Genomic DNA, 25,376 nt, shown 5'->3' on the forward strand with positions numbered 1-25,376 from the left:
GGAGGTTTTTTCACTGGTGGGTGGTCTTCAATAGGGTAGTGGCCCCCTAAAGGGAAGTTCACAATATAATATGTAAACAATCACCAATAAAATGCGATGCCTAATGGTAGAGAGCACCACCCCTTTCTCCAAAATGTGGCTTGGGCCAACTAAAAAATATTATTACATTCTCCAGCAAACTCTTATGATTATCAATGTAATAATGATTCCATTATTTCGTTCATATCCACTTCTTTATTGTTCTTCTTCGAAAATTCTTCTGTTCTCAGCCAACACGTGTTTTGCTGCAACTATCGCGCCTTCTTGAGATCTAGGAAATTACATATAAATAAGGATCACTACACCATCAATATTACCTACCAGTTAGATGTAGTAATTTTTACACATTTGATTTGGTTGAGCATGTTTGGAGCATGATAAGAACTCCACTGATATCACCATGGATGATTTGATCTAATTGTTGGTTATTATTGGTGTAGTAGCGATCCTTATTTACATGTAAGTTCTTAGCCCTGAAGAAGTCGCGATAATTGTGACAAAACACGTGTTGGCTGAAAACAGATGGATTAGCGGAGAAGAACAATAAAGAAGTGGATATAAACTAAATGCTGGAATCATTCTTAAATTGATTTTCTTAGGTGTGTGCTGGGGAATGAAAGTAATAAACTTTATTGATGCTCCAGCAGCGCAATATGCAGCAGTATATTTACAAGGCCAAGCAAAGTCACTTTGCATGGCTTTTTATGGCCTTTTAAGTATGTGCTCCTTTTATGCAGAACACTTCATGAAAGTGGTGTTCCATGGGTGTTGCTCAGGGTGTTCCCAGGCACCACCCATGGAATCAGAAGCATTCCCAGATTTTTGTGGAATCGAAAATCGAATGGGAATGCGTAAGATTCCTACACCTCCCAATACCCCCCAGGGGAGGCATAGGAGTGCCCCAATGAGGAGAAATACTTGTATTTCTCCTTGTTTCTCCTCTTTCTGCGCGTGCTACATTCTGCAGCGATATTTACAACAAGGGGTGGTGAGGGACAGAGTCTCTGAATTAAACAGAATACTCTCACCCAGTCAAGAGATCAGGGCTAGATCCAACACCGTTTTTTAGCTCACTGCACCATCCCAGTTTCAGAACCTGGCTGTATGCAAATTAGTCTGTTCCTGTCCCAGTGCATGATGGGAACAGGGCAAACCAAACTACAAAAGCCAATTCTTACACTGGGAAGGAAACAAGCTACCGGGGACCGGTTTCTGGCATTTCAGCCTCTTCGGCCCGGCTTGCTTGAATCCTGATGGTGCAATGAGCAAGGGACTCACATCTGAGTATACCCTTCCACGCTTAGGGTGGACAAAAATATTTACAACAAGGGGTGGTGAGGGACAGAGTCTCTGAATTAAACAGAATACTCTCACCCAGTCAAGAGATCAGGGCTAGATCCAACACCGTTTTTTAGCTCACTGCACCATCCCAGTTTCAGAACCTGGCTGTATGCAAATTAGTCTGTTCCTGTCCCAGTGCATGATGGGAACAGGGCAAACCAAACTACAAAAGCCAATTCTTACACTGGGAAGGAAACAAGCTACCGGGGACCGGTTTCTGGCATTTCAGCCTCTTCGGCCCGGCTTGCTTGAATCCTGATGGTGCAATGAGCAAGGGACTCACATCTGAGTATACCCTTCCACGCTTAGGGTGGACAAAAATATTTACAACAAGGGGTGGTGAGGGACAGAGTCTCTGAATTAAACAGAATACTCTCACCCAGTCAAGAGATCAGGGCTAGATCCAACACCGTTTTTTAGCTCACTGCACCATCCCAGTTTCAGAACCTGGCTGTATGCAAATTAGTCTGTTCCTGTCCCAGTGCATGATGGGAACAGGGCAAACCAAACTACAAAAGCCAATTCTTACACTGGGAAGGAAACAAGCTACCGGGGACCGGTTTCTGGCATTTCAGCCTCTTCGGCCCGGCTTGCTTGAATCCTGATGGTGCAATGAGCAAGGGACTCACATCTGAGTATACCCTTCCACGCTTAGGGTGGACAAAAATATTTACAACAAGGGGTGGTGAGGGACAGAGTCTCTGAATTAAACAGAATACTCTCACCCAGTCAAGAGATCAGGGCTAGATCCAACACCGTTTTTTAGCTCACTGCACCATCCCAGTTTCAGAACCTGGCTGTATGCAAATTAGTCTGTTCCTGTCCCAGTGCATGATGGGAACAGGGCAAACCAAACTACAAAAGCCAATTCTTACACTGGGAAGGAAACAAGCTACCGGGGACCGGTTTCTGGCATTTCAGCCTCTTCGGCCCGGCTTGCTTGAATCCTGATGGTGCAATGAGCAAGGGACTCACATCTGAGTATACCCTTCCACGCTTAGGGTGGACAAAAATATTTACAACAAGGGGTGGTGAGGGACAGAGTCTCTGAATTAAACAGAATACTCTCACCCAGTCAAGAGATCAGGGCTAGATCCAACACCGTTTTTTAGCTCACTGCACCATCCCAGTTTCAGAACCTGGCTGTATGCAAATTAGTCTGTTCCTGTCCCAGTGCATGATGGGAACAGGGCAAACCAAACTACAAAAGCCAATTCTTACACTGGGAAGGAAACAAGCTACCGGGGACCGGTTTCTGGCATTTCAGCCTCTTCGGCCCGGCTTGCTTGAATCCTGATGGTGCAATGAGCAAGGGACTCACATCTGAGTATACCCTTCCACGCTTAGGGTGGACAAAAATATTTACAACAAGGGGTGGTGAGGGACATCAGGATTCAAGCAAGCCGGGCCGAAGAGGCTGAAATGCCAGAAACCGGTCCCCGGTAGCTTGTCTCCTTTCTGGTAAAGAATTGGCTTGGTAGTTTAGTCTGCCCTGTTCCCATGATGCACTGGGCCAGGGACAGACTGATTTGCATATAGCCAGGTTCTGAGCTGGGATGGGGCAGTGAGATAAATAACGGTGATGGATCAAGCCCTGATCTTTGGACTGGGTAAGAGTGGTCTGCTCAATTCAGACACTCTGTTCATCACCACCCCCTTTTGTAAATCGATTTTGGCCACTATAGGTGTGGCAGGGTATACTCAGACATGAGTCCCTTTCTCACTGCTCCATCAGGATTCAAGCAAGCCGGGCCGAAGAGGCTGAAATGCCAGAAACCGGTCCCCGGTAGCTTGTCTCCTTTCTGGTAAAGAATTGGCTTGGTAGTTTAGTCTGCCCTGTTCCCATGATGCACTGGGCCAGGGACAGACTGATTTGCATATAGCCAGGTTCTGAGCTGGGATGGGGCAGTGAGATAAATAACGGTGATGGATCAAGCCCTGATCTTTGGACTGGGTAAGAGTGGTCTGCTCAATTCAGACACTCTGTTCATCACCACCCCCTTTTGTAAATCGATTTTGGCCACTATAGGTGTGGCAGGGTATACTCAGACATGAGTCCCTTTCTCACTGCTCCATCAGGATTCAAGCAAGCCGGGCCGAAGAGGCTGAAATGCCAGAAACCGGTCCCCGGTAGCTTGTCTCCTTTCTGGTAAAGAATTGGCTTGGTAGTTTAGTCTGCCCTGTTCCCATGATGCACTGGGCCAGGGACAGACTGATTTGCATATAGCCAGGTTCTGAGCTGGGATGGGGCAGTGAGATAAATAACGGTGATGGATCAAGCCCTGATCTTTGGACTGGGTAAGAGTGGTCTGCTCAATTCAGACACTCTGTTCATCACCACCCCCTTTTGTAAATCGATTTTGGCCACTATAGGTGTGGCAGGGTATACTCAGACATGAGTCCCTTTCTCACTGCTCCATCAGGATTCAAGCAAGCCGGGCCGAAGAGGCTGAAATGCCAGAAACCGGTCCCCGGTAGCTTGTCTCCTTTCTGGTAAAGAATTGGCTTGGTAGTTTAGTCTGCCCTGTTCCCATGATGCACTGGGCCAGGGACAGACTGATTTGCATATAGCCAGGTTCTGAGCTGGGATGGGGCAGTGAGATAAATAACGGTGATGGATCAAGCCCTGATCTTTGGACTGGGTAAGAGTGGTCTGCTCAATTCAGACACTCTGTTCATCACCACCCCCTTTTGTAAATCGATTTTGGCCACTATAGGTGTGGCAGGGTATACTCAGACATGAGTCCCTTTCTCACTGCTCCATCAGGATTCAAGCAAGCCGGGCCGAAGAGGCTGAAATGCCAGAAACCGGTCCCCGGTAGCTTGTCTCCTTTCTGGTAAAGAATTGGCTTGGTAGTTTAGTCTGCCCTGTTCCCATGATGCACTGGGCCAGGGACAGACTGATTTGCATATAGCCAGGTTCTGAGCTGGGATGGGGCAGTGAGATAAATAACGGTGATGGATCAAGCCCTGATCTTTGGACTGGGTAAGAGTGGTCTGCTCAATTCAGACACTCTGTTCATCACCACCCCCTTTTGTAAATCGATTTTGGCCACTATAGGTGTGGCAGGGTATACTCAGACATGAGTCCCTTTCTCACTGCTCCATCAGGATTCAAGCAAGCCGGGCCGAAGAGGCTGAAATGCCAGAAACCGGTCCCCGGTAGCTTGTCTCCTTTCTGGTAAAGAATTGGCTTGGTAGTTTAGTCTGCCCTGTTCCCATGATGCACTGGGCCAGGGACAGACTGATTTGCATATAGCCAGGTTCTGAGCTGGGATGGGGCAGTGAGATAAATAACAGTGATGGATCAAGCCCTGATCTTTGGACTGGGTAAGAGTGGTCTGCTCAATTCAGACACTCTGTTCATCACCACCCCCTTTTGTAAATCGATACATTCTGCAGAAGGCATAGAAAGAGGAAACTGCCATCAATGATTGGCAGGCACCCTTGCAACATGGCACAAATGTGTCTGCGTTGGTGCACAGATGCTTTTTTTTCACCAGCGGGGAGAGAAAGACAAGATTGCCCCGCATCTTGTAGACACAGCGCATTCCTACCCTTTGCTTTCGATGCATGGCAGCACAGCAGGAAGGCCTGCTTCTCTGCCGTGTGTCAAAAGTTTATAAATGAGGCCCTAAATGCTTACAGTCCCTGTTTCTAAGTACCATGCACCTGTCCATATGGGTATTAATTCTACTTTGGGGTGACATAATAATATTTAAAACGAGACTTTAAGCCTGACAAAAGAGGTTATTTTGAGACGTCTAATTATTACTTTTAAAACTGCACAGATAGGATGCAATGGTAGGCCTGCCATCATGTGTGTACTCTAGTTTTTAGCACACTTGGTGCTGGAGTTCACCAGTGACATTTAACAAAAAGGTATACTTTGTCCCATGTACTACGGACTTATAGGTAAGTTAAATATGCCAATTAGGAGTATAGCCAATTTCAACATGTTTAAGTGTCAGAACGCATACACTGAGGTCTGGTTAGTAGAAAATGAGACTAATCCTGCAAAAAGAGTCATTTTTCTACATAGGCGGCAAGGTGGCACTGTCATCCCCACCTTTATACTTTGCTGTCCTGTCTGTGCTGTCCCCAAAAATTAAGTTTTATTTCCATTAATATTTAATCTGTATGCTCTACCTCAGGCACATTGAATGCAATGGTTTTGTTGCATTTACTAATGCATTTTAAAACGATATTCATTGCTCAAAAAGGCAAAATAAATCTAGAGTGTTACTTTTAACAATCGCAAACAGGCTACTAGCTTTTTCTACCTGGACAATGCCACAAAGAATGACACAACTGAGATCTTGCTTCCTTTGAGTAACACCTCACTTTAGGAATAGCAGTCCTGACAACATCCTTGTGTGACCCACCTACTCCTATGCGCTATGTAAAAATGCTAGATGTCAATGAAGAGTCCTTTCTCAATATGTCTACACAGACCAGTTCAGTAGCTATTGCATGCTATTTTCACCTATAGACCTTATAGAGATATATCAACATTCCTTCTTTTCTCACAAAGTAATGATTGTCAATTCTTTCATGTCCTAGTTGGTGGAATATTCCAAGGCAATATATTTGAATCTTCGATATCCTCACTAAAAATACTCTGGCTTATTCAAAAAGAAACTATGAGGTTCTTGCTAGGACTGTCTGCAATGGATCATATTACTTCATCAGCACTACTTCCGATTCATGAGATATTAAAATATAAGGCATTGGGTCTAGTCCATAAATCAAGGCATAACTGTAGATAGACGCCGTTGTCTGAGTTGTTCAACTCCTAACATCTTTTGTTGCATTTAATATCAGCTGATCACCATCTCGTGCACCTTCTCAAACTCAAACATGTTCAAACCGGTTGCAGAGCTATCTCGATTCTGCTGCATCTTTTTGGAATCCCTTACCTCTGCTGAGCACAAGGAAGATAATGTATTAAAATTTAAAAAAAATCCCTAAATGCTGGTAATATCTCCATTAGCAATTCGGCCGTTTGCGATTCCTAAATAGGTTTCTGGGATGCATCAAGCATTTTTGGAAAATCGCTATTTTTAGCGAATTCCAAAAATGCGATTGCTTTTAAGGAATCGCAAATTTGCGATTCCTTAAAAGCAATGCATGATTATTTCAAAAATTACGAATTCGCAATTAGGGGGTGTAAATTACCACGAGGTTGAACCTCGTGGTAATTTGCGAAAATGTGTCAAAATGCCCAAAGATGCAGTTTAAAACACTTTCATGTTACAGACACACATGTCCTTAGGACATGTGTGTGTGAAACATGCACTTCAAAATACATTTCAGGGGTGCAGGGGGGTCCTTTGGACCCCCCCTGCAACCATGGATTGCATTAACATTTTGCGAATTCCAATTTGCGAATTTTGGCCCATAGGAATCAAAGGGAATTGCGAAATCGCAAATTGGAATTCGCATAATATTTGCGATTTGGTAAAAATTTCGATTTTTACCGAATCGCAAATTTTATGCAATTTCAATCATGCATCCTGTTTTGCGATTCCTTATTTGCGATTCCCTAAAAATCGCAAATAAGGAACCGCAAAACGGACTTTGATGCATCTGGGCCTATGACCCTTGTCAACCCTTCAATTTTTGACGGCACCACCATGTTTTAATTTAATTTGTTCAATTGTGTTTCATTTTGTTTTATCTTGTTTCATTTTGTATTATGTAACAGTTTTATGTAGCGCAGACTTCGCCACAAGACGTTAGTGGGGGTTGCATGTTACAGTGACAGCAATTTACTAACCAAACCATGCATGGGAATGGCTACAGATAGAGAGAGCAGAAAGGGGAAAGCAAAACAGTTAAAAGGAAATAAATTATTATTTCTACTGCACCCTCGAGTTCAGATTATGTCTGAAAATCGTAGTTTGGGTATATGCAAAACAGGTGATGTTTACTGCTACACGAAGTAACGTAACTGGTTTCCTGCAAAATATATCTTCAAGAAGAAGCCAGGAAATGTGATTTCATTCTTAATTAGCCACCTATACAGGAAGTGTCATCACTATATTTCACAGCATCTACCTCTGCAAGAAATGACACCATTTGCTTTCACAGCATGCACCTCTTCAGGAAGGAACATCACTGGTTTCTCACCAAAATCATCTTTAAAAGAATAGGCCAAACAAGCAGACATCATTCTCTATCATACACCTCCTCATGAATGACATCATTGCATTTCCCAGCATCCAAATCAACAGGAAGTGACATCATGGGATAATCATCAAAACTCTCTTAAAAAGAAGCCGCCAAACCAGCAGACGTTGTTTCATCCACCTTAGCAAAAAGTGGCACTAGTGCATTTCCCATCATCCACCACTTCGGGAAGTGACAACACTGGGCTTCTGCCAAAACCATTTTTAAAGATGAAGCCAGGCAAGACTTCAATCTCCATCATCCAGCTGCACCGGAGGTAATATCACTGTATTTCCCAGCATCCACCTCTTGACATCACTTCCTGCCTTATCCGAACTTCAGACAATTCATGATGGCGTGACACTACTCTGACATCCTCACCAAATGCAATATAGACAAGAGCATTGAGAGCATTGCTTGTTGGGGCTTGTTAGAGGCAGGCCTCTGTTCCTCGGCAGCCTAAAAGGTAAGGTATACACATGTACGGTAGCCAGGACCCTACACTGTCCTTCCTGTCAATCACACCCAGATGAAGGCCACACAAATATTCATATAGCTTCCTTACAAAATGTACACCAAACCTCATGCACATCCCTCTAACCACAACACAGCCTTAAAGTACTTTCTAGCGCATTCTTTGTAATTTTCCACCCCACATATTGCAGACCTCATTACCTATCACATCTTGACACAGGCTTCATTACAGAAACACGATTCCCACGAGCTGTAGCAGGCATTGTGCAGACCACACACAAGAAAGGAGGAGTTTGTTGTCCTCCATAGGGTCTAACACCTTGGACAAGCAAGTGAGACTCAACTCCCTGGGGCCCCTCATGTGCCCCTTTCCATTCTTTGCAACTGAACCCGCTGCCTTATCTTCAGACCTTCGGCTAGAGTAAGGACTTCATTGACAAATTCTCAGATTTCCTGACCAATTCAGCCATCCAACACACCCACTCCTCCCTTCTGGGTGACCTCAACCTTCAAAAAAATGCAAACTCATTAGAACAAAATCTTTTTTGCAATTCCCTCATTGTGGTAGAATCTATCAATCAGCTAAAGTTTATATTCTTTACTTGTTCTTCTCTACATCATTGACGGTGCTTCCCCATCCCTCTCAGTATCAACACCAGACGTTCAAACCCTAAAAAAGACTTCTCTATTGAAAACCAAAAGCTTGATCTAATTTCTTGCCTTCTAAACGTCTGACATCTACACCATTCCTGCATTTATTAACAGTGCTCATCACACACATGTACCAGCTGGCTCCTGCTTGGAAGGAGACCAGTCAGCAGCCATCCTAGAGGAAAGTAACATTTATGGTAACATTTCACATTTTACTGTAGAATGTCCTAAAGAAGAAACTTTGAACTGGCTTGCCTTAGCCGAATGGCAGGATAGTCTTGGCCTCATGGTATTTCTTGCTTCCAACTAAGTTCTCACTTTGGCCTTGGCATCTAACCTGTCTTGCCGGGGAAACAGCCATTACACTGCATGCCTAACAATGCATGTGATTACAACGTGGTTGTTACAACAACTGCGTTGTTACATCCCAGTACCATTACAATGCAAGCCGTTACAACGACTTGCAGTAGGGGGCGCTCTAAGCTAAGGAATAGTATAATTTACTATTCCAACACCTTCCCTACTATTGCACACACTGGAGTTGGAATAGTAAATTATACTATTCCAACATCCAGCGCCCCCTACAGCAAGTCGTTGTAATCGCATGCGTTGTAAACAAATGCTTTGTAGTGGTATATATTCACCTTGGCCAGAATGTGGAGAGGCTGTCTGCAGACATTAATCAACTAACAGTGCTAGTTGTCCTAGACTTGGTCTTGCCTGTCGGCTCCTTTGGCACTCTGTCTAAGGTAGACAAGCTAAAGGATTTGTGTGATTGAAAAGGATATAAGAACAACCTTCTAGCATTTCAGAATTAAGTAATCGACTTCTTGATTGTGCACTATTATGCTATAAATATCAATGGATTTGCCAGACTTATGTGGGGGAACTAGTTGCAGCAAGAAGAAGGAGCACATTTCCTAATCTTCTGTTGCTTCCAATACACCAACACTGGAAGGGCTCCGAAGGATACATTTGATTACATGTGTACCATAATGTTTATAAAGCTTATCCTGAACACTGCAAGCACCCTCCCTGAACAACTTCAGGGCTTCAAATTCTCTAACGATTAAATCAAAAACCTAGTGTGCAGCTTGAAAAGTATGTGTTATCCCATTCCCTAATGGCTGTAATACCATTCGATTAACCACTTGTGATATGAATTAGAAACTCTAGCCACTTCCAAACCTCACTTTGGTTGCAGACTCCGTTAATCCAAGGTTACTGGATTTTATAATGATCTACACACTTTTGTCCTGAGCATCCAGAGTTGTACTTGAAAGTACTTAATTTCTTCATATTCCTTAGTCACTGAATTCCTGCATCAGCTCAATATCAAATAAATTAAATCTATGCATGTTCATGTGGAAATTAAATATTATCTAGGCAAAGAAGTTCATCAAAAGCCACATACTCAATTCCTGTGTGGGTGAGCTTACATATTGTACTTTTACTTCTCTCCATAGATTTTCCGACTACACATACCACGCCCATTTCCAGGAACACTACTGCACCAGGTAAGATCAATCAATGAGGGCATTTCTGTTGATACAGCGCAAGGACTATCGATGGAGTAATCAACGAATATTGGAATTTTTAGAGAGTATAAGGACAAGAGGGAACATTAAAGTATTCGTAAATGGGTGTGAGCAGTGTAGGACATCAGAGGAGCAACTATCTCTTCTCAATGTACGTGGAACTGATGGATACGGCTTTATTGATAGTGGCTTTAAGGATTTAATTCCAACAAAGCAACCAAAAGCCTCAAGGTTAGCTGGAGTATGCCTCTAAAAATAAGACTCCTGCCCTGAAACAAAGCTCCCTTTAGAGATTCAGATCCCAAAATTCCCTGACAAGTAATAAAGTTTTAGGTTGGTTCAACACACCACCTGTGCAATGAAAACAGCAAACATTCGCCCATCCAACAACTAGGTATAAAACACTGGTAAGCAGGTTTCCAGTCTTGATGGGACCTCCGCTAACAACTTTAGAGCCTTGCTCAGACACGCAGATATGCCTGGACTAAGTCGCTGACCAGTTTCTATTACCCATTCTTTAATGTCCCACTAAAAGGTCTCTTACACAAGTCCATATATACAAGTGGTAGCATATCAATCCGTCCCAACAAAATTATTCTGCTAAATCAGGGACTGTCCTGGGTTTTGGGGCCCAGGTTGTGCTTATAATGGCTTGTTTCTGTCATATAAATGAAAAACCCAGTTACTGTGTTGAAATAGAACACCACACTGATGAAGGCTACGAAATGCTATGAGGGGAAAAGTCATCATTGTTTTAGAGATTTATCATGACTTAATTGCGCTATCTGTGTAGCATTAGGTTGATTGGCATCTGGCAGTCAATTAAAGAACTTGCAACCACCCTGAAATAATTACGATACATGTGAACGTCTTTAGCTAAAGTCTATTTTTATGTTCATTAAAAACTTCACAGCAAAACTACCCTAAGAAACGCCAAGCAGAATCAATGGTTCCGTTAAGTAGAAAGAGCTTTACACATTGCTATTCTCTTACCGGCCCGGGTTACGAATTACATCATCATAAAAATGGTCACTGTATGGCACAGGCTGTCCAAAGTTTTGTTTAGGCCATTTAAGCTTGTGACTGACACATTCTGTTGTGCCCAAAACCTGATGTGCAACTTGGTTGCTAATTGCGTACATTATTTGTGTTATTACCCATTCCTGCGTAATTTTACTCAAACCTTACACCCACTAATTTGCGAATTCTCACATAATCGGAAATTAGCAGGTGCTTAATTTAAACCCGCAAAAAGTGGGAACAACGTGGTTGTGCCCTTTGTGTGTCAGAAAGCTCCAAACCTGTTGACCTATTGATACTTATCTCACCATAAACAGTTGACTGGCATTCACCTTGGTCATTCAATTACCAATCAAGTACTTCTTGTGTTCATGTGAGAAGACAGACACCTTGTGCTTCAATCTCTCTCCAAGGTCTTTATTCTTAGGGCCCGGAGTCATATCAAGTATCTCTGTCCGCCAGAGTTACACATACAGGGGTCTTCAGTGAGTTTTGGGGGAAGGGGTACGTAAAACGTTACTAGTATTTAATGTGGTGCTCTAAGAAATGAGGAATTATCATCAAATTGGTATTTCTTGTCCAGATTGAACTGGTTATTCCTCATTTAACTATTTCAAACCGAGCTTGACCTGAGATCAAGTAGGGTTCACAAACGAAAGACACAGAATTCAGGAGCTATCACAGATCTCTTGATTTTAGGGGAGGCCAATAAGACCTTTTACCGACCGATCTAAATTACAGAGGAGCTCGTAATGAGGTTGTATGAGTACAGCAGGCTAAGTATGTCATTAGACCTTTGGAAGTTCAGTTTGTGCTGAGCGATAACTGAATTTAGGGGTTGTTGTTGCTATTGAAATGGAGGCGATTGATCCGAGAATCACAGCATACCACAGTATTTTTGGCCCATAGTTGACGCTGACTCGAATAGTGGTTACAGCTTTTCAGATAAGCTGTGGATCCCTACTGTGGATAACAAGAACATTTATGACCTGTCCAGTTACACCATGTCATCCAAGGCTCAGGGGCATCCAGTATAACGTTTAAAGTGAGTGGTTTGATTTGGGCATGGAATTTCCCACCAGTGATAAATGCATATGTTATAGTTTTATGAATAAACCTTGACTAGCAACCTCTCCAATATGTCTCATAGCAGCCAATCTGACTAATTAACACTGGTATAAACATATTAGTTAAAAAGCTAGCAAAAGTAAAAATAGACTGTACACTTCCATTATCATTTGGGCTCAACCAGTCAAGATTTGATCTGTGGGTGTACCTTTTTATGGTTCTGTATTACAGTAATGCCAACACAGACTCCAAGGTTGGTGCAACATGGAATGATAAAAACACATTTGAAATAGTGCACTTACATTTTATACATTGGGTGTTGGAGAGTGTTTGGTTCAATACTAATTTTAGAGCCTTGAGGTTCTTGCTGCACACAAACGTCTTGGCCAGACTTCCCACATATCAATCAAAGTCACCGCCATTTCATATTGCAACGGGAATAAATTAGGAATGCCCTTTTCACCAATGATTTTAATGTAATTATGCAATCTTAATTATTTGTAATTGGTAATCAACAGTTCTATGTGGCTGATCTGTATGCAATGGCCCACACTTAGAGGAAAGCAGCAATGAAAATCAGACAAAAGATTTACTCATACAATATTTCATCAAAGATCTAAAAGGCTGACAATTCTGAATTGTGCCAATCAGGTTGAAATAGTCCATATTAGCTCTCCTAGCTCTGTCACCATTTCCACTCATAAGCTGTACATCTATCTTATGGAAATATGCACCAAGATATTGCCTAATTGCATTCTGAACGTTCGTACCTTGGAAGCATGGCGGAAATAGCACCAAAAAGGTTTACAGCCCCTATCCTCCTCTTACAGGGAAACCCCCAAATGATGTCAACAAGGAAGGGATAATGCGGGTATTTACAGAGTACTTACTCATGAGAGGTCAATTTGAATTGACTGCCAATAGTATTAGAAAGGTATCCACTGACTCTGATTCTTGCTGGCAATTCTATCTTCAGATTAGTTCTTTGACTGTAAGTCTGCTGACCTAATTGACCTATTTGTGTGAGGAACTTTCATTTATGGGAACATGATGTATTATCCTGATGCTAGAGCCCAAGCCTCCTTACCATCAGAATCATGTGACCACAAGTTTAGAGTTTTCCACAGAAGCCTGTGCTCTCCAGTGGGGAATGCGGGGGAAGGGATTAACAGAGAGAGAAAGAAAAACAGGTAGCACCTAACTGGTATTGTTAAACCATGTCCAGAAGGTAAGTGTAAACAGGTCAAAGTTCACAAACTCCAAGTATGACATAGAAATCCTATATAAAGGATAGGCAAGAGTGATTATAATTAGCAGACAAAGTTGACCCCTCACACAGAATACTCCAGTCAGGGAATGGCCAGGTCTCACAAGATGAATGCTGGTAACAAACTGAAGGAGTACCATGGATACCTTCAGCAACTCGATAACATGGAGACTGGAGGAGACCGCTATGTTGTGTTGGAGGACGTTGAGACAGGAAACACCAAATAAGTACACAGGAAGCAGCATTGCATACACATAAAATCCAACTCAATCGAGTTGTTCAGGTGAGCACAAACACAGTAGTAAATATAGCAAGGGAAAGAAACAGGGAAGGAAAGTTGAAAACCACAAAGATGCAGGAAAGAGAATATGGAGGTACAACTATGCAGTTGCAAGGCAACAGGCATCCCCCATTGCCCCATATGCTACCCTGGAAGCACTGCTTAACCTCTAAGCATTGCTCCGGTTGGTCCTGTGTTTAATCTGGTTTGCAAAGTTTCATCTCATCCCTCTGAGCACCAACCACCGCCGTGCTTCCTGCCACAACCTCTTCCTTTTCCACACTGTTTTTCCCTGATTTATTGTGGATCACAGAATACCAAGATCCCTTTTCAGTTTTCCCCAAGTACCATTCCCTGTTATTTCTGACAATTTGGCTTAAATCCAATTGCAACATTGTTTAACATGGCAAAATATGGTAGATTTTTCTTTGATGGCACAGCAATGAAAAGTAGTTCCAGGAATCTCTGGCCATACTTTAAGTTGATTATTTGTTCTTATTCATGCAAATACTTAGGAATGGCCTCCACAAGATGCTAGAATAGGGATGATATGATTTGCAATATTTACTTAAGAATCCCTTAATCTTGATACCAGATTAAGGCTGATCTGGTCATTCAAGACTAGTATTTGTTGCTCAGTATGATAAAGTCCTTAACTGGAGCTGCCCAATCATCTATTATGTTTGAGATGAGTTGTTGTGGTTCTTTAGTTATTGGTCACCAGTTCTAGCAGTTGGACTGGGACAAGCTTGCAAAAGGTCTTATAATCATGAAACATATCTTCTTGCACTTTTGAGGAGAGGGGCTGAGATAGGAGTTGTTGTAAACCACTTCACGCCAAGTGTTGGTCTTTAGCAACGTCATCAGAAATATCAACCGAGGTTTCCTATGAAGCTGTAAGCTGTTTGCAATGTCCCTCTTAACCAGCTCCATAGAAGGGAAGTGATTATCCTTTCAGGCACACCTTTGGTAAAAGATTTAGCGTCTAAAAAGTACACTATACTCAGGGACTTCAACAATTCTCCATTTTAATCTTTTGACAGCTGTGGACAAACTGATTACATCCACCGCATTTCCTTTGTAGTACAGTGGACATCAACAGTTTGCCCACCACACTAACAATGAAAATACTTGTGATGCAAGCACCAGAAGGATTTTCTTTAAAAATATGAAATGCAGAATCCAAAGGAAGAGATTCCCTCGCATCCTGTAAATCTTCTTTCGCTACTGTTGTCCAGCACACTGAAGTCACAATGACAAATGTGAAAGCAGTTGTGCCTTTAGGTGCTAACTGCTTTAACTTTTATTGGTTGCCCAGGGTACATAACGGTTTCCACTGAGCACTGATCAATGCAGAGAAGAGACCGCAGAGTGGACATGTAGTACCTCTTGATAATGGATCCATGCTTGGGGATTGCTGCAGGACCGCAGTCCCAGGCAGAGATCCACTCACTAAATGCCAGGCAGCGTTTCCTACAGGCAGGGGTAAGTGCTTTCCTACAACTAGGGGAATAACAAAAAAAAAGGTGTGAAGCAGCCCACACTAGCATTGGGCTGTGCGCCTGCAACAACACAACACCAGGAGTCTTCCTACCAGGGGGTAGATTGAGAGGGGGTTACCTCCAATATGCAGCTCTGAGGCAGAAAGCTCATGTCACACAAGTGAAATATGGAAGAGCCCATCTTGGCATTAAGTTATGCACCAACACCATAAAAGCTCCATCAGTCTTTCCGCCCCAGGGGGCCTGCAGCATCTCCATCCTCATGGCAAACAAGAGGGAATTTGAATTCTTTTGGGTGTAGTTTTGACATATGGGCTCCCAGGGAGGGGATACATCCCAATTTCCTCTCGCGTACTATGATCAATGGCCACAATATGATAATCTTGGTCAGTCAGCAACCATTGTGAAGTACCGAAAATATTCACCACCTCCCAATTATAGTTATATCCACAACCAATCCCATTACCATTACCAATAATCAGTCAGTTGGCAGTGTAGAAGGTCCAAGCATTTATTATAACAAACAAACTCTGCCAGAGGAGCTCCTTGCGACCTAACCCCACGAGGTCCGCCAAGAAGACTGCTGGCACACTGTCAGAACATCACATATATACAGTTGCATCTGCAAAATCATTGCCCAAGATGGAAAAATACAAGTTGGTACAGGTTGGTGCGAAAAGGAAGGGCCATATATGGCAGACAAAGCGCTCTTGGTTTAGCTCATCCTAGACTAGCAAGGTCGGACGGGTGACTCCCTTCTGCCAGCCCCGAGACAGTCCGCCCCGCACCCCTCCCGGAATGTGCTTATCAGGCCTTCTCCTGCTACCTACAACCTTGACGAGCCTAACGAGCTGAAACAGCAGTTCTGCAACAGTTGGGCTATTTCTCAGGAGAACGACTTTGGTGCAAGGACAAATGGAGTCTGCAAATGTAAGACTTCAAGCGAGGCCACAAAATGGCGTCGGTCGAGTCAAGTGAGCGAAAAACGTAGAAAGCGGTGCAAGCTAGAAACTTAAAATACTGCGGTACGAGTTTATGATAATGTTTACGTACATATGCTAAGTCATTTAGATACATCATGCTAATCTCAGATATCGACTCTAAGGGGTTGCATAACCGAAAATCGATTCCGGTTCCTCAATTGAACCCTACAAACACTGGTCATTTACAAAAGCTAGATAGTGGTGGACCATATGTATTGCAAGAAGAGTGGGAACACTGTGTAGTAGGAAATCTGTAGATCCCTGCATATTTTTAGAAAACTGTGCCTGTGATTTTTGCTAAAGTTACATGGTTGAAGTTTATTCTGGGCAAGGAAACATAGTGCATTGCACTTGGTCTTCTCCCCTGGACAATCAGTGGTTGGCCATGTGTGACGCTGGACTTACTACTGCTTCTTTTTTTGGTAGTAGTAACTTACATTCATAAATTAGGGGGCACCCACTTTTACAAGTGGTGGAGAAACCTAAGTCTACACTTTTGAGTAGCTTTATACCAGTAAAGTTACTCAAAAGTGTAAGAGTAAATTGCACATGCAAATTACTCACAAGTGTAAGTTACCTTTGTGAGTAGCCCGATTGTGTTCTTTTATAGAATTAATAAAACTGGCAGGTGGGGAAATGCAATCTATCTAAATTGTGTGGTGCAGTTGAAGAATTTAGGCATGTTACTCTCTTGGAGTTGTTAAGTGGAAAGGAGCTGCTTTCACTTATTAATAAACTTTGATTCTAGTCTCATGTTGCTGATTGATACAAGAGCACTCCAGGCTTCAGTCTAGCATGTTTTTGGGCAGTCAACATGATCACTTTCTGGTTCCCTGTGCTTTTTTCCCAGTGCATTTCCCCATCCGACTCCAGAATGGTGGCAGCAGGTGCGCGGGCCGCGTTGAAGTCTACTACGATTCCTCCTGGGGGACGGTGTGTGATGACAGATGGGACCTAAATGATGCAGCTGTGGTATGCAGACAGCTCAGTTGTGGATGGGCAGTTTCTGCTCCTAGCAGTGCCCACTTCGGCCAGGGCAATGGAAGCATTCTCTTAGACGAAGTCAGCTGCATGGGTTCAGAGTCCTACCTGTCTGAGTGCAATCACTTTGGGTGGATGAGGCATGACTGTAGCCACTATGAGGATGCTGGAGTCATCTGCTCAGGTAAGAACTTCTATTCCTGCATCCACAGGTGATGCTTCTCCCATGTCCTGGCTCTGAAAAATAAAATGTGGTCACCATAGTTATTTTGTCTACATTCCACTTTTACATTTACAATCTGCAACACGACATTTGTTTTCTTGTACAACTGTGAGGCGCTCAAAGAATTGTGAGATATTAAAGGATTTTAACATAGAATTCCATGCAAATTAACTCAGATTTTAAGGTGATTTTCTTTGTCAGTGAGCAACTGTGATAAACTCCACGTTGTCAAATTATCTCTCAGAGTTTGTGCAGCCTTTTCGCGAGAGTGTAATGGAAGGAATTCGGATGACATATTAACCCTGTTTTGCAGCACTTTGCTGAGCAATAATGAAATGCAAGGAGCCTGTTCTCTTATGGACACAGTACCAACAGTTCCTGTTCAGTGCATCAGTACCACGTCTGAGATACACCTTTCCAAGTCTTTACCTTGGGCCTCCATAAACGATCCATCAAATGCAGTTTTTAATACATCTACACACGGGCCTAGATTGGGTGACAATGAATGGACACGCACATGGCTGTATTCCCTTTCAGTTTAGGCCGTCTTTTCATATGGTGTCAGCAGATATATGTTGATAATGCTTGCCTCTCCCTTTAGTACTGCGTAATCCTTTATTATTTGGAATCCGTCGGTCTTTGTTTATGTTTCTGATTCCTTACGACTGACGCAGTCTCCCTCATAAATGTTACAGGTTTCATTGACAATGCTTGAAATTTACTTTAATGAATTCTTCTCCCAACATCCTTTTCTAAATGCTCTTTTTCTATGATATTCTTTCACTTTTTTCTCCAATTCTCTTTTCTACTAGTTCTCTGCAGTCCTAATGTTCTCTTTTCCTATGTTGTTTTCATCTGACCCCTAGTTTTCCTAATGCCTTACCCCTAATTACTTCTTAAACGTGCTTTATCTTTCCACGCAACTCGTTTCTGGCCTAATTTTTTCTTTTATCCGTTCTGTTCTTCTAAAGATCTGCTAACATGCTTTCTTCACCTACTTGCTTCTTTTCTAACATTCTTCTAAAGCTTTCCTTTCCCGTTGATTTTAATTTGCTATTTCTTCTAAACACTCTTCACTGTAGGCTCCTTTTTCCTAATATTCTCTTTTTGCAATGCTATCTGGCTTTCCCCCCACTGTTCTCTTCACCTAACAGTCTCTCCTATCACTGTTTTTCCTTCTAAAGTTCTTGTTGTGATATGCTCTTCTAATGTTACTTTTATCTAGAGATTACTTAGTCTAATGCTAGTTTTTCCAATGCTAACCTCTCCAAAAACTATCTTTTTCCCTAAAGCTCTGCCTCCGTGATTCCCTTTTCACCAAATGTCCTTTCTTATACTACCTTTCTTATAAAGATGTTTCTTTTACATGTTCTTTTTGGTTAATGCGCCCTTCTACTAATGCTTTCTTCTTAAATGCTGTTTTACAAACACTTTAATTTACTATTTAGCTTTTCAAGCATTCTCTTCTGAAATTTCTCTAATCCATCATTGCCTTTTTCTCGTACAACTCTTCCCTCATTATTTCTTGTGGTAGTGCTCTCTGTTCCTAATGATCTCTTAGGATAAAAGTTTGTTTTATACTCCTACATTCTCTTCTTATAGATGCCGTCTCCAACTCTTCTCAACCATCAGGTATGTCCCAAAGACCTTCTTTCTTCTTACATGTTCATGGAAAGTGACTACAAATACAATGATTGATTTTTTCTACAGGGAAATGTTATTGGAAACTAGGGTGTGTTACCCTCAGGAAGATCAAATGCAATTCCCATGTTTTTAAAGATGGAAGGGTTAATGAAGAAGCAAATCTAGTATGAGAAGGACTCCATGCCTCAGAAAACAGCCAGAGATGCTAGCTCTTAAGCTGCATTAACCTTGGTGTTAGAATACAATGAGAGTTCCACACCCTTTCATCTATGACTGCCTATACCATTCACCACATGCACAGGAATGTCAGGGCAGGCAGTAGGTAAGGGGTACAGAAAATAAGATAAAAGAGAAAACATAGGGGCAGATTTATGTTAACTGGCGCATCCCCAGGGATGCGCCAATTAACATGCGCCACAGTGCGCCACAGCTCCGCCAGCCATGGTGCGCCGCATTTATAATGCGGCGCACCATTGTGCAAAAACGGCACAGATGCGTGACGGTATACAACGTTTACCACGCATTTTTTACCACGCACTACACTTACAACGCAGGCATTACCACGCATACCATTACAACGCATTGCGCTGGGGGGCGCTCTAGGATAGGGAATAAGTTTAATTTTATATCCAACACCTTCCCTAGTATCCACGGGGACTGGAGTTGGAATATAAAATTATACTTACCACTATCCAGCACCTCAAAGCGCTATGCGTTGTAACGGTATGCATTGTAAATACTGCGTTGTAATGGTATGCGTGGTAATAGTATGCGTGGTAACGTCATACATCCATGCGTGACGCATCTGTGCCGGAAATGTGGCGCATTGCTGGAGCTGCGTCGCAAGCGCGACGCAGCTCCAGCAAGGCTCGGGGGTGCCCCATTTGAACAATGCTGCGTCAAGACCTACACCTGCTTCAAGCAGGCGCAGGCTTTTGACGCAGCATTGGCTTAAAAGTGACTGAGTGAAATCTCATAGATTTCACTCAGCCACTTTTGCGAGGCGCACCTGCCCCGGAACGCCCACCCTGCGCCGGAACGCCCACAAGCGGCGCAGGGCTTTACAACGTGAGGCATCTGCCTAGATGCGTCATGTTGTAAATCGTTCGTAGGGATGCGCCACGTTTACGCCGCCTTGCGTGACGCAACAGCGGCGTAAACGTGGCGCAAGGGCCTCATAAATCTGCCCCATAGTGTTGGAACACGAGGCAGTATCTGTGAGGCCTGCACAAATAACATGACTACATTTGTCCTTCACTGAGAACCAAACATCCAATTGTAGCGCCTGACTCTCAGAGGTAGCATTGCAGAGCAGTCTGAGTTACTCAAGGGAGGTGGTGTGGGCTAGTAACCGCCATTACAGGTGCGCAGCAATAACACTCAATAATCGATGTGCAGTCTGTACTTTGCTATATAAAAGTAAGAGTACATTTATTAAACACACACACTACTCAATACTATGCACCAATTTACAAATATACATAAGCTGTTGGAATTACTTTGTGACATTGATTAACATCTCCACCCCTCCCGCAGGGGGTGTGGGGCTAGTACCACCACTCCCATGTATGCACATTATCTTGCCTCCAAATGCAGTTAGTTGAACATAACCGGGAGCGAGGGCCCTGCGCGCTGGCCTCATCACAGTAGCGACCCACCCCATTACCTCAACAAGCATAGGCACACCTGCCCTGGTGACACACAACCCTGACTGAGCATTATCTACTGACCTTGAAGTATACATCTTAAGGGCTAACAGTCTGGGTTCTTCACCTAAGCGCAGCAGCAAGAATACATGTTTAAGCATCACTTTAGAAAGACAGTACTCATCACATTAGTCGATCATTAGAATGCATTGCAATTACTGCCCCTAAAGGCATCACAGATGAAATCACAGGATTAAGCATATACAGTCACACACCATAGCAGGAATGTCTAGCAACATAACTCCATGTTGCTTATGACATCACCTTACACAGGTACTTCACATTCCACATGTGACTTTCAGTCCCTCTGAAAGAAATAACATTGGTAAATGCACTACAGGTGCAATTACACCTCTTCGCCTCCAGGGGATGCCCTTCTCCAGACATCCCCAGCTCAGTCCTTCATTCCTTGGTGCACTTCTCAATACATCCCCAACTATAGAACAAAAGTTCCAGCACAGAGACTTAGGGAGGGACTCCTCTTCTTTATGCTGGGAGAGACTGCGTTTCCTCCTGCTGCTCCCCCTGCACCTTGTCACACATATGTTGGTGACCCCGTCCTCCTGGGCCCACCACAAGCAGAGAAATGGTCAGGTTTCCAGGCAGGCTAGTCCTGGCTGTACAAAGCATTATGGGGCGATTTCCCTTCAGCCCGTGCACATTAGAACAGCGGCTCTCCCGCTGTGCCGGGGAGAGCTGTGCAACCTGCTTCCTTTTGCGGGGTGCACGACAGCGCACCCCGACTTTACTTATTTGGGGGGCAGCCCCTGGGATCTGACCCACCCCGGGGGCATTCTCTGGACCGGCGGTGAAGCCCCATGCGCTTCCTCATCTGTTGGCCACAGGTCAAAGGTCGACTACCTTCTGGGGGCCTATCTAAGCCCCCAGGGGTCTGATCTTCCTGACCTTGGCCTCTTCTTGCTCCTGGTGGTGCTCCCCAGCCACTGGGAGCACTCTCATTCGCCCTCTGGGTCTCACAGAGGGTTGTTTCAGCAGGGAGTTGTCTTCATTAACTTTCTGCGCCGGCCTTTGAACTTGCTCTCCTCCTGGGCCCCTGCTTCTGCGCACTGGTCCTGGACTCTTCTCCTGGTGCAGTTCAGGGTCCAGCGACAGTCAGGAGGTTCCTCCTTCAATTGCCCATTGCGCCAGCCTCCAGCACCCTCTGCCTCAGCAGACCACACCTCAGAGATAGCTTCTCTTCCTGTGCAAACACTTTTTAAAGTTTGAGGAGGGACCTGGCAGGAAGTCTCTGTTTGTCCTCTCAAACAGCAACACATCACTTCACTGCCCCTGGTCCCTCCTTCCTGCCCGGGCCTCTGGGTTGGTTCAAGATGGCGACGTCCAGGGGTCTCCTGCCACATGGTCTCTGAAAGCCCCTTCCCCAACGCTGCCTTGTCCCTTGTGCAGCCTGGTGCCTGGCACCCGGTGACAGCTGCTGATGGATGAACCTGTAGCTCCACCCATCTTCTCTTCTTTGGAGAGGAGGCCTTTGCTCTTGGAAGGAAGGTCATTAATCCAGCCTGCTGGGGTCAGGCCCCAGCCAGGCCCTGGTTATGAGCTGATTTAGAGAAATATGACACTTCTGGATGACCCAAAAGCAGTACAAATATGACTTTGGACTCTGCAGAATACTTCTTCTCACACAAATTACAGTGGACTTTAGTGCGTGTCTGGAATTTGTAGGCCCTAGGAAAGTAAATCTAGCCCATGGACTCCCCATCCTCATAAGAGAATAATGAAGTGAAAACAGCAAAACTAACCCACTTTCCCTGGCATGTTTCTTCGCACTGTATAAAGCCTATTCCATGTCACAACCCAATTCTGCATAAGTCCTGCCACACCAATCACTTTGTAGGTGCGCCTGGATTGTGCACTCTAGGAATCTCCCCTTCGCAGCCCGTACATGTGTGCACACGCATGTACACATGTATCTGCATGTAAGCAGACCGGTGCCCCTTACTCCAGCTGCAGCGCAGCAGCCTAGTAAAGGTAGGGGGACACCAGTAAAATCTGCATGCAGTCTCTTTCATCATGAGTTCACTGTGGGTGAGTCCCAAGTTTTGAGGCTCTCCCACAGTAAAAGCTCAACAAATAGGTGCTCAAAAAGCAAAAAATCCGAACGGCTCAGAGTGTCAGAACCACCTTCTAACACACGCCGCGGTTAGCTGATTCCTACAGGGAAGAAAGAGCCACTCTTCATGGGTATTCTTCTGGTAGTCAGCGATAACTATTTATAAGGGGTTCTGACCAGACCCACCTTACTTAACCAGTAATCCGCTCAGACCACCTACTCCGCCTACCCATGAAATCTCCACCCATGACAGGGATTCCAGACTACCCTAAGAACCCTCTGGGCTCTAGATTAGATACCTTTAGGTCACTCATGGTCTACATGGACTCAGCCTAACTAAGCCCACCTTTGCCTTTGGGCATGCAACACTATGCCTACCACTTCTCTGGACAAGGGCTCAGTGCATCAGCACTGATGCGGTCTTCTGGGATAGGTCTACATCCCATAACCTGGGTCACTAGCTGGTCTCCCTTCTGGAGTTTATTCCAACCAGTACCCTCTCTCCGTTTTGCTCCTTGCACCCCAAAGATGCAACCTCTCTGGACCTTCACCCTCAGCCTGCTGCTGGGGTCATTCAGCTGCCACCACCCTTTCAGGATGACTGGCTTCCCTAAAGAAAGCACTGCCACTCCTACTTTCCCCACACAGAAAAGCACCTTTGGCCACTGGCCTGGCTCCCTGATAGGACCTGAGACCGGCCTCACTACCAGGGAGGAACACTGAGGGTGCCTCGTCAGACATCCTACAACTAATGACCCCATTAGTAGCTCCACACGGAAACTACCCCGGGAACCTAGACCCCTTGCTTGTTCCTTGCTATGAGAACAGGTGCTATGCACCATTCCCTCTGAGAGGCGCGCTCTCCTCCCGGAGTACCCTTAGAGAGCCTGTGGACCCCGAGTTAGCTATACCCAGGCCCACATCTCATGGCTCTCCCCGGTTTCCTTGCACCCTTTCTGAAGAGCAGGGTCCCTTCACTTAAGATAGGCCCCACCTGCCAAAAGGGTAGTACTACCACACTCAGTCAGGGACCCTAAAGATACCGGCTAGGCCTGCACCATCCCTTTGAGTAACACAGGGTCCCTTCACTTAAGATGGGCCCCACCTGTGTTCAGGGTGGTACTACCTTGCAGAAGTCCACCTCCTGCATTGAGCAAGGGGAACACCCCCATTCTCCTGGTCCTTGGGTCCAAGTCCCACAGGACCTACCTGACTGGTCACTGGCTAGGCATCACCCCAGCCACCACTTCAGGTTCACAACACCAGCTCCAGAATTACATCCTGTTGCTTCCTCGGGTAACCACCTACCCGACCCTGACACCTCAGGGTCCACTACTAACCCTTCACCTGGAATCTAGGGAGCACATCACCTCACACTCAGATCTCCACCGGGTCGTTACCTAGCCCACCTAGCGGACCTAGGATCTACCACTACACACCCTAGCTAAAGAACTACCCTCCTTTTGGGCCACCCACTACGATGGGCCACCCCTGGGTTGCTCACCTCCCCACCAGTTATCCTGGGAGGCCTGCCGGACACCCAACTCTGCCACACCCTCCTCCCACCATGGGAACATTTTATTGGGGTCCCCCACCATGGGAACCCCTGGGGTGTTGCTACACGGGGTAAAGAAACCTCCTGCCCCACCCTTCCAGTGGTTATGGCATGCACCAATGACAAGACAACTTTCAATGGGGAAGGATATCTGGGGCTCCTCTGTAGAAACCCGTCCTGCCCTTAAAAAGCGTGGGAATCTCCCATGACCCCTACCTCTCCTGTCCCCCCCAAGGTCAATCCACCCCTACACTCCCATCTGTGATGTAGGTATCAGTTGCTGTCCCTATCTCTTGAGGAAACACCCTCCTCATGCAGGTGTAGTGCATGTAGTGTTAGGGTTCAAAGATGTACAATATGGCTTAGAACATTTGTATGCAATCATTTCCTGGAAAGCACCATCCCGCTAGCAGATGATAATCAACTTAACTCAGTCATATCAATACAGTTTACATTAAAACCATATAATCTTCACATGACATAAATGTACTTGGGGCTTTCCTTTCCCATATCTAAAGGTCACACAACCAAAACTTTAAACCTTTCTCAGAGCCTTGCGCTCTTTCATTTGCTCATTACTGCATAGGTAATGTGCGGCAAAACTGGACTTATCAAATGCTATAACTGCGTACCAGAATGAGATACTATGTTTCCCTCCGGTAGACACCGATGTTGGAAAACTAGGCAGCATCTGTGAGGCCTGCACAAATAACATGACTACATTTGTCCTTCACTGGGAACCACACCACATCCCTTGAGTAAGCCTCAGAGTGCTCTGCAATGCTACACTCTGAGAGTCAGGCGCTACAATTGGGTGTTTGGTTCCCAGTGAAGGACAAATGTAGGCATGTTATTTGTGAAG

General features: G+C 44.5%; 1 protein-coding gene across 1 annotated transcript in view; it reads left to right on the plus strand.

The window, feature by feature from the left end:
* Positions 1 to 25,376, plus strand: part of LOC147712229 (scavenger receptor cysteine-rich domain-containing protein DMBT1-like) — a 1,653,398-nt gene that overhangs the window by 1,213,161 nt on the left and 414,861 nt on the right. The window contains exons 16-18 of the mRNA XM_086919604.1: positions 10,143 to 10,193; positions 17,185 to 17,499; positions 19,141 to 19,170. Of these exons, the coding sequence (XP_086775730.1) occupies positions 10,143 to 10,193; positions 17,185 to 17,499; positions 19,141 to 19,170 (396 nt within the window). The remainder of the gene's footprint in view (positions 1 to 10,142; positions 10,194 to 17,184; positions 17,500 to 19,140; positions 19,171 to 25,376) is intronic.

Source organism: Lissotriton vulgaris, chromosome 5, assembly GCF_964263255.1.
Source record: "Lissotriton vulgaris chromosome 5, aLisVul1.2, whole genome shotgun sequence".
Lineage (NCBI taxonomy): Eukaryota > Metazoa > Chordata > Amphibia > Caudata > Salamandridae > Lissotriton > Lissotriton vulgaris.